General features: G+C 36.0%; 4 protein-coding genes across 5 annotated transcripts; 1 reads left to right on the top strand and 3 right to left on the bottom strand.

Annotated features, from left to right (window-relative positions):
• The first annotated feature begins 1746 nt into the window (after nucleotides 1-1746).
• On the top strand, nucleotides 1747-3570 carry LOC137237468 (putative nuclease HARBI1). The gene is made up of 5 exons (XM_067761128.1): nucleotides 1747-2095; nucleotides 2150-2469; nucleotides 2532-2635; nucleotides 2693-2840; nucleotides 2903-3570. The coding sequence occupies exons 1-5, from the start codon at nucleotides 1938-1940 to the stop codon at nucleotides 3280-3282; spliced, it is 1110 nt and encodes a 369-aa protein (XP_067617229.1). The 5' UTR covers nucleotides 1747-1937; the 3' UTR covers nucleotides 3283-3570.
• On the bottom strand, nucleotides 3298-4761 carry LOC137237472 (uncharacterized). Of its 2 annotated transcripts, XM_067761132.1 has the most exons (4): nucleotides 4470-4761; nucleotides 4217-4412; nucleotides 3825-4160; nucleotides 3298-3758 (listed from the first exon to the last, which is right to left on the bottom strand). In XM_067761132.1, coding segments are annotated over exons 1-4 (726 nt in total). In that variant the 5' UTR covers nucleotides 4472-4761; the 3' UTR covers nucleotides 3298-3566. The 2 variants fall into 2 exon arrangements, with proteins under 2 accessions (XP_067617233.1, XP_067617232.1); XM_067761131.1 differs by having other exon boundaries at nucleotides 3298-4160.
• A 4947-nt stretch (nucleotides 4762-9708) lies between these two features.
• On the bottom strand, nucleotides 9709-15300 carry LOC137237471 (actin maturation protease). Its single transcript, XM_067761130.1, has 3 exons — nucleotides 14459-15300; nucleotides 10147-10243; nucleotides 9709-10090 (listed from the first exon to the last, which is right to left on the bottom strand). The coding sequence occupies exons 1-3, from the start codon at nucleotides 15025-15027 to the stop codon at nucleotides 9857-9859; spliced, it is 900 nt and encodes a 299-aa protein (XP_067617231.1). The 5' UTR covers nucleotides 15028-15300; the 3' UTR covers nucleotides 9709-9856.
• Nucleotides 10325-12966, bottom strand: LSm3 (U6 snRNA-associated Sm-like protein LSm3). The gene is made up of 3 exons (XM_067761133.1): nucleotides 12810-12966; nucleotides 12632-12739; nucleotides 10325-10578 (listed from the first exon to the last, which is right to left on the bottom strand). The coding sequence occupies exons 1-3, from the start codon at nucleotides 12828-12830 to the stop codon at nucleotides 10402-10404; spliced, it is 306 nt and encodes a 101-aa protein (XP_067617234.1). The 5' UTR covers nucleotides 12831-12966; the 3' UTR covers nucleotides 10325-10401.
• Nucleotides 15301-18170: the final 2870 nt, after the last annotated feature.

Raw genomic sequence — 18170 nt, 5'->3', positions numbered from 1 at the left:
CCCCGGTACCAATGATCGAGTGGGCTGTTTTCTTGAAACTGTATGCACAATCCTCAAACTCAATGCAGAAATCTGGTAAGAACCATGCCGAAAAGCTACTTTCACACAATTTATCAATTCTGAAACCCTTTCCAAAAAAACTTTCTAAAAATCATTGCGAATTGGCATATGTATATGTGCTTTATCGAAAAATAAATTATTTGGAGTGTATACTCAAAAAATTTCCTTAAATCTGTGGTAATTTGAATCAGTTTGTACTTTTGAAAACATGGGAAAAAGTTGTACAACAAGATGTGGCTTCGGTCGCGTTGTTTGTCATTAAATTGACCATCGCAGGCGTACGGGTGCGAGCCTACTTCCGGGAGAAAGAGCTTTGAAGACATTTACAAGGTATACTCGAAAAAGATGGCACCTTGCATGGCCTGATGTCGCTTTGCTTACATTTAGTTTGGATGGACCATAAAGTACACGAGAATGGCATAGAGAGAAGAGGAGAAGCGATGCTCACTATTTGAATATAGACAAACCAATTTTCCGCCAGGACAGTTTGTCGGTTAATAACTTTAAATTAAAAAATGTGAAAATGTTTCTGTTTAACTACACTTTTCCCACAGTACTTTAGAAAATACCATATTGATTTTTCTAAACATCAATTCCATTTTAAAAAGCGTCACTAAGAATGTATCATATGAATTTTAGGAACAAAATTAGATTCTAAAAGCACGAAATTTGCTTAAAATAAGTCAAGCGTACTTTGGAAAGAATCAAATGTATTTTAGAAAACATCAAATGAAGTTCATAAAGTGTCAAATGTACTTCTTACTTAATTGGTCCTTAACCATTTAAACGGTCATGGTCGTCCAACAAGGCGCGTCAGTCGCTTTATCCCTGAGTTATGTGGCCCCAATTGGTCACACCAAAGGAATTTTCCACATGGTCCTTCCGCCACCCTTTTCCTCTGCTTCCAAAGGTGGGTTCCGATAAAAATACTTTATTAGCAGAGGCATATTCCCTTATTCACATAAGATGGCTTAGCCAACGTAGCTGCTGCGTTTTAATTCGCTGGAATATGTAGATGTCTGCGCAAAGCTTGTACAGCTCATCATTAAATCTTCTTCGCTACTAGCCATCGCCAACGCGTAGAGGTTCGTAATTTTTCGAAGAACCATTCTCTTGAACACTCCCAGACCCGCTTCATATGATGTTGTCATGGTCTATGGTTCTGCACTATATACGATAAGTGACCCCCAGAGTATGATTTATAGAATATTAGCGGTTAAGTTCTGCAGCTAGTATAATTTTTTTCAGCATTAAAGAAATAGTGTCTGAAACCTCGTTTAGTTTCGAACGGCTCGGAGAGGTCCGTCCAAATTCTTACGGAGCTGATGGTGTTGCTCAACGTCAGATGTATTTCACAAAGTGTCAAATGTACTTGCAAAAAAACAGGTTTATATTTTGATTTTTTACGTTATTCATAAAAATAAAATATAAAATATTCAATTAGATTCTAAAGTACATTTGATTTTATCCAAAGTACATTAATACTTTCTGAAAAACTTTTGATCCTCTCTTAAGTACATTTGAGGAGTTCCAAACCAAAACCAAAAAGAGATATCAATAGGATTTAACTTCAGTTCCTAAAATCTATATAATAATCCTTATGCGAAGCCAAAAACAGAAAATTTAACTATTCCGGAACATTCAGCAAATGAAAGAAATTCATACTATTCACATTTTTATACTCAGGGCCCGAATCGCCACATACGATCACGGATCGAAAACTATACGAAAGACAATTACGTGATACGTCAGACGTATGGGTCGATTGGCATTACCACATACGAAAGCTATCGTATCGTAATTCATTCTTAGTTCACAATAGATTTTAAGGTCCACATCACTGTGGATTTTATTTTTATGTCACAATAGATGTGGAAATGTCAAAATATTTAAAAATTTTAATAAACAAACGAAATTTCAAAATGGATGTGCACTTACTTTTCTATATAAGTTCAAGCGATAGTGAGGAAGATGAAACAGTAGCACGGAGGCTACTTAGAGATAAAAGTGATCCTTTAGCTTTACCACAAACTTCGTAAGTATGTGGCAAATAAAGTTTTACAAGTATACAAAAATGTGTGTTCTGCAGATTCTTGAAACGATTTAGATTATCTAAAGAGGCTTTCCAGTTTATACTTCATGCCTTAAATTTGAAGCAGTCGGATGCAAAAGCGGTGCCTCCAGTTCTACAACTAGCTGCCACACTTTCTCTTCTAGGAAGTGGCGGGTATCAGCATTGTGTCGGCAGTGATTATTTGGTTGGAATGTGCCAGAGCACTGTGTCAAAGATAACATCCCACGTTATTCTCGAAATGGAGAACAAGTTGTGTCCACAAAATATACAATTTCATTTAAACGAAACTTCGGAATGCAAGCAATGGTTTATGGATAAATACAAAATACCTGGAGGTAGGCAAACGTTCAATTACATTTATTAAATAAGTTTTTTAATTGAATATCTACTTTTACAGTCATTGGTTGCATTGATGGCACACACATCGGCTTGCAAAGACCATCTGTGGATGAGCATATGTACTTTAATAGAAAAGGATACCATAGTATCAACGCAATGATAGTGAGTTGTTGCTCATTTTCTTTATTCTTTGTACTAACTATATAAATATTTTGGCAGATGTGCGATCACACCTATAAAATTTTGGCAATCAACTGTCAGTACGGTGGTGCGGCTCATGATTCCTTCGTTTGGAGGCATTCAGATCAACGACGAGTATTGCAAGAGAGGTTTGAAATTAATAGGCGGAGCAATGCGTGGCTTTTAGGTACGACAGTGTTTGCTTTTTGGTTAATATTACTATTGTAATGACAATTTTCATTTCAACAGGTGATTCTGGCTATCCACTAGAGCCGTGGTGCATAACGCCTTACCGAAACCCCGCCGATGGCTCCAGTGAATCCGCATTTAATGATGTACACTCAAAAGCAAGATGTATCATCGAACGTACCATTGGTATTTTTAAAGGACGTTGGAGAATATTAGGGTATGGCAATAGGGGTAGATACCATCCTACAAAAGTGGCACGATTTGCCAATGTGTGTGCAGCTTTACATAATATCTGCATACAGTTCAAAATTGATTACAACGTACGAAGATATGAATCAGACCAAATCAGCGATGTTGACCCAGGCGAAGCCAACCATCTTACCACAATTGGTCAAACAATAAGAGACCAAATAAAACACTCTCTAATTAATTCCACGTAAAAATTAAGAAAAAACGATTTGTAAAAGCAAATGAATTCATTTAATTGTTTCTACTAAGTGCTAAGTATGTATGTTAAAATTAGAGATAAATGAAATCACTATTCGCTTAATTGCTAAAATCACAAAAATTAAAAAAATTCAGGTACAAACTTTGTTTTTACTAAGTGCTAAGTATGTATGTTAAAATTAGAAATAAAATAAATGAAATGACTATTCGTTTAATTGCTTAAAATCAAAAAATTAAAAAAATTCAGATACAAACTTGTTAAAGCTAACATAAAATTTTAATTTCTTCTTTTTCTATTTACACTTATTGCTAGAGACTCTAATTCTAAATTTTTGATTTGTAAATCAAGTGCATGTGATTCTTGATGCAGTTTATGCTTCTCCTCCTTAATGGTCAGCATCCTTTCATGCACTTGCAACAACCTCTCCTGCACCTGCACCAATCGGTCAATCTTCTCCCCCAAATCGCGCTGAAAATCAGACACTCTACTCAAATTTTGTTGGAGCAGGGACAATTTTTCGGCACTCTTACTTACTCGCCGTGGAGTATTGCACCGAGAGGTTACGCGCGGTGTAAGGGTAGTAACCGACCTAGATGGACCAGGTAAAGCGCTGGCTGATGCGCTGCTTGTTCCACTATCACTGTTGCTCTCACTATCACTATTTTCGGTGCTGCTTCTATGAGCGGGTGAATTGCCAAAAGTGCGAACGGTACTATTCCCGTCCACTGCGACCTCAAGTCCGGCTGCCTCTATAATCAATTCCTCAGTTGCACTGATGGGAATTTCATTATAAGGACCTCCTCCAGTTTGTCTTTTGGACAATTTGTTGTGGGAAAGCTTCTTCGCCTGATATTTTTGATCTGCGAAAACCTACGAGCAAACATTTGTAAGTATCTTGGTTGCACTTTATATATATATATATATACCTTCCTCCACATTTTGGCGTCTTTTACTGGTGGCCCGTCAGCATTTAAACGCTTGGAAAGCTCCTCCCACAGTCTGTTGGACGTTGCTCTACCTTGTGCGGAATTGGGAAATTTGTTTTTCGCCAAGTTCGGGTGTTCCGCCATAAATTGCGCCATGCACTCCTTTTGGTTTGGGTTTAGCTTGTTAAAATTCGTCCTTAAATAAAATTTAGTCCAACAATAATATAAACACATATTTTGAGAAATAACTTACATTTTCTCTTATATTTGTATTAAATTTTTGTATATTTATATATTTGTACTCGCTTTCGGTTGCCGGTTTGTAATCGAATAACAATACGAACGATCGAGTGCAATTGTCTCTCGTTCACGGTTGTCGCGATACCGATTTACGATCCACAAAGTACGTTCACGTATGTAGTAATCCCAAAAAGTGACATTTTACGTGACGGATCGTACGATCACGTATGTCATAATCCAAAAAACAAGTTTTTACGTGACGAGTTATACGATCACGTATGTGGCGATTCGGGCCCAGCTAAGCAGAGCTCACAGAGTATATTAATTTTGTTCTCCTAACGGTAATCCGTAACGGCATAAACTAATCGGGATAGATATAGACTTCTATATATCAAAATGATCTGGGCGAAAAAGGAATTCATTTAGCCATATCCGCCCGTCCGTCTGTGCGTAAAGGCGATAACTTGAGTAAGTTTTGAGGTATCTTGATGAAATTTGGTATGTAGTTTCCTGGGCCCTCATCTCATATCGCTATTTAAAATGAACGAAATCGGACTACAACCACGCCCACTTTTTCGATATCGAAAATTTCGAAAAACCGTATAAGCGCGATAATTCATTACAAAAGACGGACAAACGATGAAACTTGGTAGGTGGATTGACCTTATGACGCAAAATAGAAAATTGGTAAAATTTTGGACAATGGGCGTCGCACCGCCCACTTTTAAAAGAAGGTAATTTAAAAGTTTTGCAAGCTGTAATTTGGCAGTCGTTGAAGATATCATGATGAAATTTGGCAGGAACTATTACTAATGTGTGCTAAATAAAAATTAGCAAAATCGGATGACGAACACGCCCACTTTTTAAAAAACAAAATTTTTTAAGTCAAATTTAATATCTCTACAGTATATAAATAAGTAAATTATGTCAATGTTCAACTCTAGTAATGATATGGTGCAACAAAATACAAAAATAAAAGAAATTTTCAAAATGGGCGTGGCTCCGCCCTTTTTCATTTAATTCGTCTAGAATACTTTTAAGCCATAAGTCGAACAAAAATTTACCAATCCTTGTGAAATTCTAGATTCTGTGACGATAACTGCTTCCTGTGAAAATTGGCGAAATCGGTTGAAGCCACGGCCAGTTTTTATACACAGTCGACCGTCTGTCCTTCCACTCGGCCGTTAACACGATAACTTGAGCAAAAATCGATATATCTTTATTAACCTTAGTTCACGTACTTCTCTGAACTTACTTTATATTGGTATAAAAAATGGTCGAAATCCGACTATGACCACGCCCACTTTTTCGATATCGAAAATTACAAAAATTTTAAAAATGCCTTAATTCTATACCAAATATGAAAAAACAGATGAAACATGGTAACTTTGTGAAATGGGTGTGACACCTACCATATTAAGTAGACGAAAATGAAAAAGTCTCCAGGGCGAAATCAAAAGCCCTTGGAAGCTTGGCAGGAATACTGTTCGTGGAATTACATATATAAATAAATTAGCGGTACCCGACAGATGATGTTCTGGGTCACCATGGTCCACATTTTGGTCGATATCTCGAAAACGTCTTCACATATACAACTAAGGGCTACTCCCTTTTAAAACCCTCATTAATACCTTTAATTTGATACCCATATCGTACAAACCTCTGGCCCACCTTTATGGCGATATCCCGAAATGGCTTCCACCTTAATACCTTCCATTTGATACACATGTCATACAAACACATTCCAGGGTTACCCTAGGTTCATTTTCCTAAATGGTGATTTTACCTTATTTTGTTTTCAAAGCTCTCAGCTGAGTATGTAATGTTCGGTTACACCCGAACTTAGCCTTCCTTACTTGTTTTAGTTGAAAATTTTGTAATGTTTATAAGAAATGATAAGTTGTGGTGTATTGGTATGCTTAATAATGATTTTGGTATACCTTTAGGGGTATTTGAGTATTTCGCAACTGACCGTAATACGTAAAAAGCTTTTGGCCCAATTTAAATTACGCTGTCCTGGGCCAGGATGACCTACTTTAGCTCTAAATACTCCTTCAGAGGATTTCCCTGGAACACCTAAGGGCGAGAATTTTCCAAAAAAATTCTAAATGGACTACTCTAAAGCAAAGCCAGGGCCATTGACTTCATATTGGAGTAATAATCACCCTTATCGCGAGTTTTATTTTCACCCGAAAATATTCACAATTTTTGTTCACCCTATCACAGAGGGTGGCGAAACAATTTTTCATGTTCGAAAAAGATTTCACCTTATCGGCAACTCTTTGTTCGGGCGAAATGAACAGCGGGGAAACCAACATTTGTTCACTTATATTTTACAGGCGAACGAGAGGAAAACAAAATATAATTAATTTTTTGTTTTGAAATTTGATACTCTTATAATTATATGTACTTCTATTATTAGAAATAAATCAATAAATAATGCACAATCGTAAGCTGAGCGGAAAAAAGTGAAATTCCTGTATTGCTAAGTATGTAAATTCTATTTCTTCACAACGTATCAGTCGGCCAAGATATCCATTGTGGACAAAGCAACGGTTCCAAAATGTTGATCACCTCACTGAAACAAGATTATCTAAGACCCACTTCATGGTCCTTTCCAACGCTTTTTCCCTATTCGAAAAAACGAAGACATTTACTCAACTTTACAATTGGTGGAACTCCAAATTTTTGCTTCAATGGTGGCAAGGAGTTGGTAGGAATAACTAGCAAATATTACAATGCCAGCTTGTTTAGCCTGTAATATTGGCGAAAGCTAATTGAAAAAAATTAACTTGTTATTCAAAAGTGCTGAAAATAGTAATTTTTAACTTACAGTGAATCATTTGGAGCTAAAGGGTTAGAACTGTACCTTAATTGCCTCCGAATCGCTTTCACATATATATTCGCCTCACGCTCAATCAATACCAACCTAAGTGCAATACTAAACATTATTTTATTAATTTTTTATTTATATTTTTGTTGTATTTTAAGGAAATATATGTTTGGTTACAAAATTTATACAATTGTAAGTAAATTATTTGTTCACTGCCAATTCGCAATAGAGCATCAGCTGTTTCGAAGTGAACTTTTGTTCGCCCGAAATTGCCGATAGGCGGAAAAAGTTCACCCGAACAAAAGAAGTGAAGGCGAACACTTTTCCGCGTGAACTTCGCGATAAGGGTGAATATAACCAAAAATGATATACATGATCCAAAATTTTTTTCCAGGTCGCTGAAAAAATGCTACCAATTCTCTATTCTACAAATAGTTTTAGTGTTCACATCAAAATTCACAAAATCCAATCACTTCTAAACCAAAACGCAAGAATTATAAAAGATAAGTATTTTTTTTGTTTTTGCCAAAACGTTATAATAGAACTATCTGTCTTATCTTCAAATCTAGTTGTCCGACAAATGTGATTTTTTGGCTGAATGTGTGACCTTTTCTCCATTTTTCTAGGAACGTTTCGGCTTGGAACTATTCATTTGATTTTTTTCGAAAGTCGTTTTGATAACACTAAAGTTAATACACCTTCGAAAGAACATTTGACTAATCAAAATCCCAAAGGATAATTTCTACAATCGAATCGATTTATCAGAAAATTAACAGATACTGTTGCACTTGTACTGTTCAATTTGTTCTAGTTTTAAATTAAATTAGCAAAAACAAAAAAAAAAAAAAAAGGGAATAAAAATTGCATATAATTTTGTCTGCTACTTATCGTTAGTTTAATTCATATAGGCCCCAACCAACAGATTTAACGGAACTGCGTTTATTCACAGATTTTGGTACAATATATTAAAACACACCAAGTAGAAAGTTAAAATCGTTAAAATCGATGACTACGGAGTTATGCCACTTTGAATGTCCCATATCTGCTTGTAATCAATGTTAACAAAAAAGTTGTTTGCTTCTCCTGTAAAATTTTAAATTGGTTAAGGCCTTTGTGAATTAAGCTAGCGTTATGGATAAGATGGTTTGTTAGCCAGTATGAATCAAACAGGTTCAGAACATTTCTTTTGCGTATCTAGCTGATTAAAATTCACATGCACTCATATTGCATTTATATACGCTTGTTGTATGTGTACGGTGTATAAGATTATTATTTATTTATTTATAAATATTTGAAATAAATGTACATATGTTTAAATCAAACAACCGCGATTTAAGTAAAAGGTGATGAATTGCTTTATATGTACGTCAAAAATGATCACATTTTCTTGCCACAGATATATGTTAATATGCATTTGCATACAATTGTACTACATAGGTGTACAAAATATTTACATATATGTACTGATATACATATACAAACCTATTACAATTACAAATATTAAAGAAATATATTAAAACAATAAATTGTATGACATCTGTGAGCTACACAAATACGAGTAGAAATTAAACATATACATACATGCATACGCAATTAACGAAGACGTGATGAAGTAGAGTGAAATTATATATTTAACATTTAGTTAATAAAACATTTTTAATATATATCAATAAATAAATAAAAGGTGACTTGAACATTATTAAATCAATTACTTTTTTCAATTCATCTCATTAGATTGATTTGAGCGCTGTTTGAGCAGACGAAAATAATAATGGTTGTTCATATAGAATACTTTCTTTTTCAATCCTCAAAATTTATTGCTATGCACAGGTAAGTATTAAAATGTATCGGTGTTTCGTAATATGTTGAAACGTCTTGCTAATCTGTTCTTTGGGTGGACATTCAAATGAGTGGCACAAAGTTTTAAAATCATGATTCTTTCACCATTTCCATGGTTTTCGATAATCTAACATTAAAAGTTGTTTAAAACTTATTATTTTACAAGCCCCGCCCCGGTGTGATGGTAGCATGCTCCGCCTACCACACCCAAGATAATGGGTTCACGCCCCGGGAAAAGCAACATGAAATATTTTAGAAACAAGTTTTTTCAATTAGAAGAAAATTTTTCTAAGCGGGGTCGCCCCTCGGTAGTTTTTGGCAAGCACTCCGAGTGTATTTCAGCCATGAAAAGCTCTCAGTGAAAACTCATCTGCCTTGCAGATGGCGTTCGGAGTCGGCAAAAACAAGTAGATCCCGTCCCGCCAATTTGTAGGAAAAATTAAAAGCAGCACGACGCAAATTGTAAGAGAAGCTCGGCCTAAAACTTCTTCGGAGGTTATCACATCTTACATAATTTTTTTTTATAATGTTGCTTTGAAGTACCCTGATATTTGAAGAGCTAAGAGTTAAACAATAAAACTGTAATTAGTTGCTGTAACAATAAATTCAATGTTTTATTTCCAATCACCCATAAAATATCAGAAATTCCTAGCGCCCCTAAATTGTTACAAAGTTATATGTTTTTGCGTTTTTTTTTGTTGTGTAAATATGGATGAGTTGAGCAGATTTCATTTCATGACATTAAAACTATATAATTTTTCTTGCGGCAACTTGTTTACAATTATGGCACGTTCCCTTAAACCTAAATCTCCACCAATACCACCAGGTGGTAAAAGAAAATCACAATTGGGATGGTTTGTCGGTTGTTCAAACTCCACGAGATTAGCATTACTATCACTTAAAGCAGATAATGACCAAACGGCAAGATTTTTCGCTTTTCCATGACGCGCCAATACGAAAAACTGCAAGAAATTCATATCGTAAAATAAATTTTAGAATTTTTTAAATGTGCACTTACCTCATTTTTATCGCTTATCAAGTAACCAATGATCAGCGCCCAATGCGCCTTGTGTCCATGTTTCAGACAAGGCGAGTGATTGTAATCTGGATCGTAACTATATACATATTGATTTGGTCGAAATGGTAAGTTAAGGAAAATTTTTTTGTTTATTTACACACATGTATATAAAAGTATATTTTACTTTTCAAGCATTTATTAGACTTATTATTTTATTACATTTATTGTTTAATATTTATTCCCTTAATTTACTATTTAGCCGACTCTCATGGGCGGTGAAACCAAAATTACGCCATCACCTCGCACAAACAACATGGGAATTGTGCGCTTTGTTGTTTTGTAAACTTCTTCATAGGTTTCTTCATCGATTTCTACAGTGGTTACTGTTTCCTCAGCATCGCCTAGTACCATGTTAAGATGTTGGTCAAAGGCCTGGAAGTGTTAAACTCGTAATGTTCAAGATATTTTCTTCTTCTTATGACATACAAAGTAAAGCTGTAAGGGTTGTTTTACACATTCACGCAACCAATATTGAAATGAGTTTGATGAAATTAAAGTTTGATCTCGTTATGATATTCAAATTATAAATGCGAAAATTTGAGTATTATAAACTATTCCCTGGAACGTCATGTAATTTATACTTAAATTTTTTACGGTTCACTTGATTTCAGCCGATTGACTCAAACGGTTGCCTTAAAGTGATGATATTTTAACCGAATTTCGAACATCGACCCGGTAAATACGAAACTCATTTGTATAATACATATTTCTATCAATTAAGTGCGAGAGTGCGACTTTAGGGGAAATTTTGTTTGTTGATAAAAAAAGTATGGAGAGAACGAAAGACCAAGTGATTTGGAAAGATAGTTGTTGTTGTTGTAGCAGTGGCAGAGGGTGGAGTGTTTTTGTCCATACCAATAAAATAAAGTTTATTGAAGTTTACATTATACTGCTAGTTTGTGTGAAATGCTGCTGGACTGTAACTGCGACAGCTGTTCTGTGAGAGGGTTAAGGGGCTTATAATATTCCAGCGGCAGCCATGCGCTTCGTAAGAGGCGACCAAAATTTACAGACTTTAAAGGTATGCTGTGATCATATCAAATCGCTTCCAAGATTGCCGTGCTAGTATCTTTATGGGGCAAATTTCCGCAACTTGCTGGACCACGCAAGGAACCAACATTATCAATAATAGGGATTCAAGGGGTTGATAAGCGTAATATAAAGCTTTATAGCTTCCACAACCCAAATATGAAAGTTTCATACACATCTTTAGCAGGCGAGGCTCTGGCGACCCCAAGTTCCACATGGATGGTTAATTATGGTCATATTAATCGTTCCCGAGAAGACTAGTACTTCTATGATGCTTTGTTACCGGAACGTACCGGATCTGTATTCGGCAAAGGATCATCAACATCGATAACACTCGCCAAACCTTCTTTATCGTTAATACAACATCATTGACAATACTCCCCAAAACCTTCGAAGAGTGTATTTATCAATACAAAAAGATAAACTAGCCCAGGTGCCTATCATTTTCTTCTATAAAGCACCGCTGTTAGGCGCTCAAACTAGTGCTCATTTTATCATCAATAATGGAATATACTACGTGTCCTATTCGTCGTATGTGCTGTTTAAATAAAATGTTATACTGGAAACAATAGATTTCAACAATTATCCTGTGAATTGCCTAAATGGGTTTCAAGGAATTATTAGAAACTTTCGGTCAATAATTTCGTTTGTGTACATAAAAAGTTGCCATATACTTTACAAAAAGTCAGCTTACAAGCTGTACACAATGACACATGAAAAATTAACTCCCAAAATGGGTTAAAACAGCCAATAATTTACAATCTTAGTTGACTGCAAACAAACGTTCAAAACCTGTCGGAAGAGGAATCAAAAGACTAATTTTCACTAACCCAGCGGGTTAGGGGGTCAGAATATAGCCGCGGTAGGTATGCCTGTGGTAAGAAGCGACTAAAATACCACATTCAAGGGGCTGTGTAGCGCAACCCTTTCAGGTTGCCATATTGCGTTGGCATAGCTTCTCCAAACCCAATTTTCAACCTCGCCTATCCGCGCCTAACAGACGGGACTCTGGCGCCCCCAAGCTCGTCATGGGAGTGGGGAGGGTAGGATGGCCTGAAGGTACAATGTGGCCATATAAATTGTTCCCGAGATGGTCGGGCTAGCACCTTAATGGTGCTGTTACCGGAGCGTACCGGATCTGTATCTGGCAAAGGACCATCACATCGATAACACTCCCCAAAGCCTTCAGGGAGAAACCTTATCGCTACAACAACAACAACAACACCAACAATTAACCCTCACTTTTCTATCAATAAACCCAAGGCTCAGCTCGGCTTTGAAACTTCACCCAACAGTTTTCGACATGTATTAGCAGACAACCGGGGGCAGTTAGGTATTACCAAAACACACTTAGCACCGGAATATTTAAGCAAGTTTTAGAGCTTGTTTCACTTACATGTAGACGTCCGCGTAACTCTCGTTCATTACGCATTTTAACATACACTTTTTCATCCAAACTTAACCGAATTAAGTCAAGCGGCTCCTTTACCGGCAGCACTTGTATCTGTGAAAGTTAATGATAAAGTTGAGGTTAGCTACAATATCTAGATAGATGAAGTTTAGTGCATTCTTACTTGCTCTTCCTCGCCAGCCATTTTTCAAAATATTTCTTTGCTTTTAAATAATAAAACTTAAATTCACTATGATAAATAACACACGATATCCAATAAAAAAAATTAACACAAAAAACGCGCAACTATTAATAGGCTGCCACTTCGGTACATTTTGACGGAAAATGACCCTTTTTTATTGCGAAGAAATGAATAATAGTTGTGCAAAGCAGGAAAAAACATTCTGCTAAGCTGAACGGGCCTATCTATTGTCTACTTAATAAAAATTAAATATAATGATTTTTTTTCTATTACTAAGAATGGCAATTGTACTTAATTTTTTTATTTCTGCTTTCGAATCCTTTCTTGACTTCTGTTTAAAAAAAGGTCCTTAAGAATTGTATTGAATACCTTGTCTCAATATTTGGTTCAAAAACGACGTATCCCAGTAAAAATTCCATATATTATGAAGTGAGATGGGGCTTTGATGAAACATAATCAAAAGCGGAACGTTCTTCAGCTAAATTCTGAGATATTGCGTTCATAAAAAATTCAGATTTTGATGATAGTTTTCTTCAACCTATCGGATTGATATATATGGGATGAATATATTTTGATATTTCATCAATTTTCAAATGAATTTCTAAGGCGAGTACTTTTGCTCTCGCATTTACTCTAATGAATTTGTGATGTACATGCCCGATGCATTAGACTCTTCGCCCTAAATTAGTACTGTCATACGTAGAGAAGATAACAACACTTTATTTGGTGGAATACTTATGATATTGCACATAATTTAAGCCATTAGTTTGCAAAAAAAAAAAGGTGGATTCAGAAAAATGGTATGTGAAATGTGAAAAGGGTTACTTTTTACTTAAGGCCACAATTACTATAAATTTCAGTCAAAACACTTCAAAAAACCGAAACATTACTGAGTATCGCTTCGAAAGATGGGTGGCGGCCGATGTGTATTGGATGGGTGGCGGCCCCTTGCCGCGATTATAAAGTTATCCTCTATGGGTCCAAAGCCGGTTTGGAGAACAAAACTATATCTGCGCAAAACACTTTTTTTCACAAATTTGTTGGTTGGTACACCAAAATAATCCCAATTACAACAACCACATTGAGATTTTCAATTGTTTTTGCAAATACCTTTTGACCGAGATGAAAGTTCCGCTTTCGGATTTGTAGCCCTGTGTCCAAAGCTCGTCTTATGACACTTCTGATGTTTTTGGACACGTTTTAGCTGTTGTAAGCTGAAGTAAAGAAGATATTTTCTTTGACTTGGTATTATGGTATACGTCGAAATGGCTCTCAAGCCGCTGGGTGGTACTATAGATTTACCATGGTTTAGGGCTTTTTTCATTACAAATTTTGGTAACAAAAAAGTTGATACGGCAGCCGCCATTACACCTTGCCAGACTGTCATCCCTAGTGTCAAAATGCGAAAACAGCTGTTGAGCACGAGTAAACAGTTGTTATAGCCTTTTGCAAAAAAAGTTTGCAGGAGCAAAAAACAAATAAATCACTTTACTAACAACCAAAATAGAGCAATGAAAACTTTAAATAAATTAATATTCAACAAAACCCTCATTATACTCGCATTGCTTACGGCCCTTTCCTAACAGCGTTCACAACAAAATATGTTTTTCTTTAGTATTTTAAAAGGATACGCAATAAATATGCAAGCACCCGCTTTCAAAGCAGCTCTGACCTTGGCACAATCAAGTGGGCCTTGATGCAATTCACATTCCGCAGCCAACGCCAATGCATGCCTACATTTCTTGGCACTCGTTTCATCTGTTAGCGAGGCATTTGTTGTTTCGTTTTCTTCGCCTATCACTTCAATTGATTTTAATGTATCACAAGTAAGTTCAAAGAGATTTTGTGCACTAAACATTTCACCATTGTTTGTGTAAAGACGCTCTTTAGCTATATGTAAAAGTTCATTGGTACTGGGAGTGCCACCCAAAAGCATACTCAAAGCAACCAAACCACAAGTAGGACCATATTGTAGGATTACGTCTATTTTATGCAGCTGATATTGTAGTGGTGGTCGCTCTTCACAAACTCGCGCTAAAAAGCATGCTTTTTGTAACTCGGGATATTCTAATGCCCAAGTGCATGATGGCAATTGTTGACTAGTGGGAGTTTTCTGAAGTTTGTTCTTCGTATTATTTGCTGACTGCGGTTGTTGTTGATATGCTGGTGGTGGCGGTGTAACAGGTAGTACGTTCGACATTTGTTAAATATGTTATATAATAATAAGTATTGGCTCCTGGTGCTGATGTTTCATACAGTGGTTTATGCGTGCAATATATTTAACAATGCGTAGAAATTAATTTATTTCCGGTTTACCACATTTTTAGGACAATTTTAACATCTGTACTGTAAACGTTAGTACATTCGCGCATCGATAATTGCACACTTTCCCACGGCCTACATTCGTCTGATTCAACACGCAAGCACAATTTTTTTTTTACAAAAATTAAATTAGCTATTTTTCGATGGCTTGGTTTTGTGGGAGTTTCGTAAATATTTACGAAATTGTCAAAAGAGAATTGAAAAAAGTTCGATGGCGCCATCTGTTATTTCAAACATGTAATGTATGTGTAACAGGGTGGCATGTTAAAACTATGAAAACAATGTGTTACGTATTTTCGTTGCACGTCGAAAAATATCGAGAGTGGTGTCAAAAGAAATGTATTCACCTCGACAACAATAATCCGAAGGCGGAAAATAAAAATTTAACTGGTTCAAAAGATATTAACGAAAAACCGAAAAATGACCCCGGGTCCCTCCGAAACCGGGGGTGGGATCCATAGTATTTTTGCGCAGAATACCTTGCTCCACCAATGGAGTGTGAATAAAATTTAATGCGTGCAGAATGCCTTTTTACACAAATTGCCAAATGCAACTGCAAAATCTCCGGACAAAGATACAATTTTTCCGCCTTCAGATTATTGTTGTCGAGGCAAAGAGAATAAATCAAAGAGGATAAATATAATAAGAGACGTTACTTTGCATATTGTTTTTGGTTAGGGTAATCGCAGGTTTTTTTGGGCGAGATGCGCATAAATGTCTTTATCAGTGGCGTAGTAACGGGGGGAGAGGAGGAGGATTGGGGACAAAAACCCCTCCGTAATATTAGTAGTCTCGTAAAAAATTGATTTGATATACATTTCAATTTCATCGGAATCGAGAAATCTTTCGCTCCATCGTCGAAACAATAGTTTTCATCGGCAGGCACCAAATAGCTTCAAGAGGACATCGTGATTGTGGTCCTATATCCATCGAGACTCCTCCCCAAAATGATGGTAACTTCAGATCTTTATTAGGATTTCGGATAAATGCTGGAGACCAAACATTGTGGCAACATTTACTTCAAACTGACACATTGAAAAATCGCATCACATCTTACACGAATCCACAGATTCAGAATGAACTCATCGAAATTTGTGGGCACATAATTCTTGAAAAGATTGTTGCAAAAATCAACGCAAGCGAATGCTGCACTATAATCGCAGATGGGACAACCGACATTAATGGCGTGGAACAATACTCACCATGTTTCCGTTATACTGAAAAAAACTGCAGATGGTATAATTTTGAGAGAGGATTTTCTACAGTTCGTCCCGATCGAAGACTGCACTGGTAGAGGATTTGCTTCGTCATTGATAAACATTTCAAAGAAGCTGAAGATCAATCTGGAGTTTTTGGTTTCTCAAGGATACGACGGTGCAGCTGCAATAAGTCGAGAATGGAATGGTTGTGCTGCTCCAGTGATGGAGAAGTATCCGTGTGCACTTTATGTACATTGCGCAAGCCATTCATTGAATTTAGGGATTGGTGAAGCGTGCTCCATTTCTCTCATAAGAAACTGTCTTGGGTCCATAAAGCAGATAATTTCTTTCTTAAGACCTTCAGCAAAACGCGAAGCTATTCCCAAAAATGTCGTCGAAACTTTGAATTATCCAAAAAAGAAAGAAAGTTTGAAGCGATTGTGTGAAACAAGATGGACGGAAAGACTAGATGCTGTGATCTGCTTCAAAGAAATGGTTGCTCCTATTTATTTCAGTTTAAAAAAAATTCATGACTGGAAACGTTGAAAGTTCTAGAAATGCTTTCAGTTATCTAAAAACTTTGAGGACTGGAGGATTCGTTGTGGCAATGGTTATTATTAACGAAATTTTTTTTCGCTCCACCATTAACCGTCTACCTTCAAGGGAAAAGTGCTGATCTTTCTGCAGCAGTTTCAGCGGCTGATGATCTGGCTATTTTGTTGAAAGAAATAAGGGAAAAGGCTAAGTCAAAGTTCAAAGAAATGTTTCTTGATGCTAAAGAATTTGCTGAATCTATCGGACAGAAGATTGAAGTTCCTAGGATTGTGAGTCTTCAAAAAAAAAAAAAAAAAAATCGAGAAAACTACGAAAACAGCTCAGCAGAAGAATATTTACGCAAATTAATATCCATCCCTTTCATTGATCACATCATATCTTCAGTGTCTATTAGATTCGTCAAGCATAAAAACACATTGTCCATTATTGAAAAAGTCATTCCCGATAAATTTGTCAGAAAAGCATGTGAAAACGTTTCTGAAACTGTCGAAATAATAATGGATCAATGGCCAGCACTTACTGAAACAGCGGTATCTATGGTGAAAAATGAAGTCCTACTATGGAGATAACATTGGGTTGGAGCAGAAGATCGCCCAAAGACATTCATCGACGCATTAAATCTTTGTAATGAAGAACTTTTTGCACATGTTTTCAAGTTTTTGAAGATTGGAGCCACCTTAGCTGTAACCATTGCCCGCAGTGAACGAAGTTTTTTAACATTGAGGCGTTTGAAAAATTGGATAAGGAATTCAACCGGAGAAGATAGGCTGAATGGACTTGCCCTATTAAGTATCAATAGAAATATCGATATCACAGTGGAAAAAGTCATTGGCCGATTCGCTCAAAAACAGAGAAAAATCAATTTGTAATTTTGCTTTTAACTATTAATTATTACAACAACATTTTCAATAAATGGATCACTGAATAAATACAATACTATTTCCTCCCAATAACATTATTCCATACAATAACTACTTATCATCACTTAACAAAATTTGAATTTTAAATTTTGTGACCACCCCGAATAATTCTTTTACTACGCCACTGGTCTTTATACATTTTCGTGAGATATTTGTGTTTATTTTTCCGACTGTATTTAATTAATTAATTAATTCTCTTTCCAAAAATTACATTTGCATAAGGTGCCTACACGACATGGATAAATGTGAGACAATTAAAAATGTCCCTCATAGAAAACATTAGGCATACATTTTTTTAATTTCTAGTGAGTTACTCGCCACTCGTAGCAGACTGGTGGCTCTTATTA

The sequence above is a fragment of the Eurosta solidaginis genome, chromosome 1, assembly GCF_040869045.1.
Source record: "Eurosta solidaginis isolate ZX-2024a chromosome 1, ASM4086904v1, whole genome shotgun sequence".
Lineage (NCBI taxonomy): Eukaryota > Metazoa > Arthropoda > Insecta > Diptera > Tephritidae > Eurosta > Eurosta solidaginis.
The sequence above is the reverse complement of the archived record's forward strand: the minus strand, read 5'-3'. Positions and strand labels throughout refer to the sequence as shown.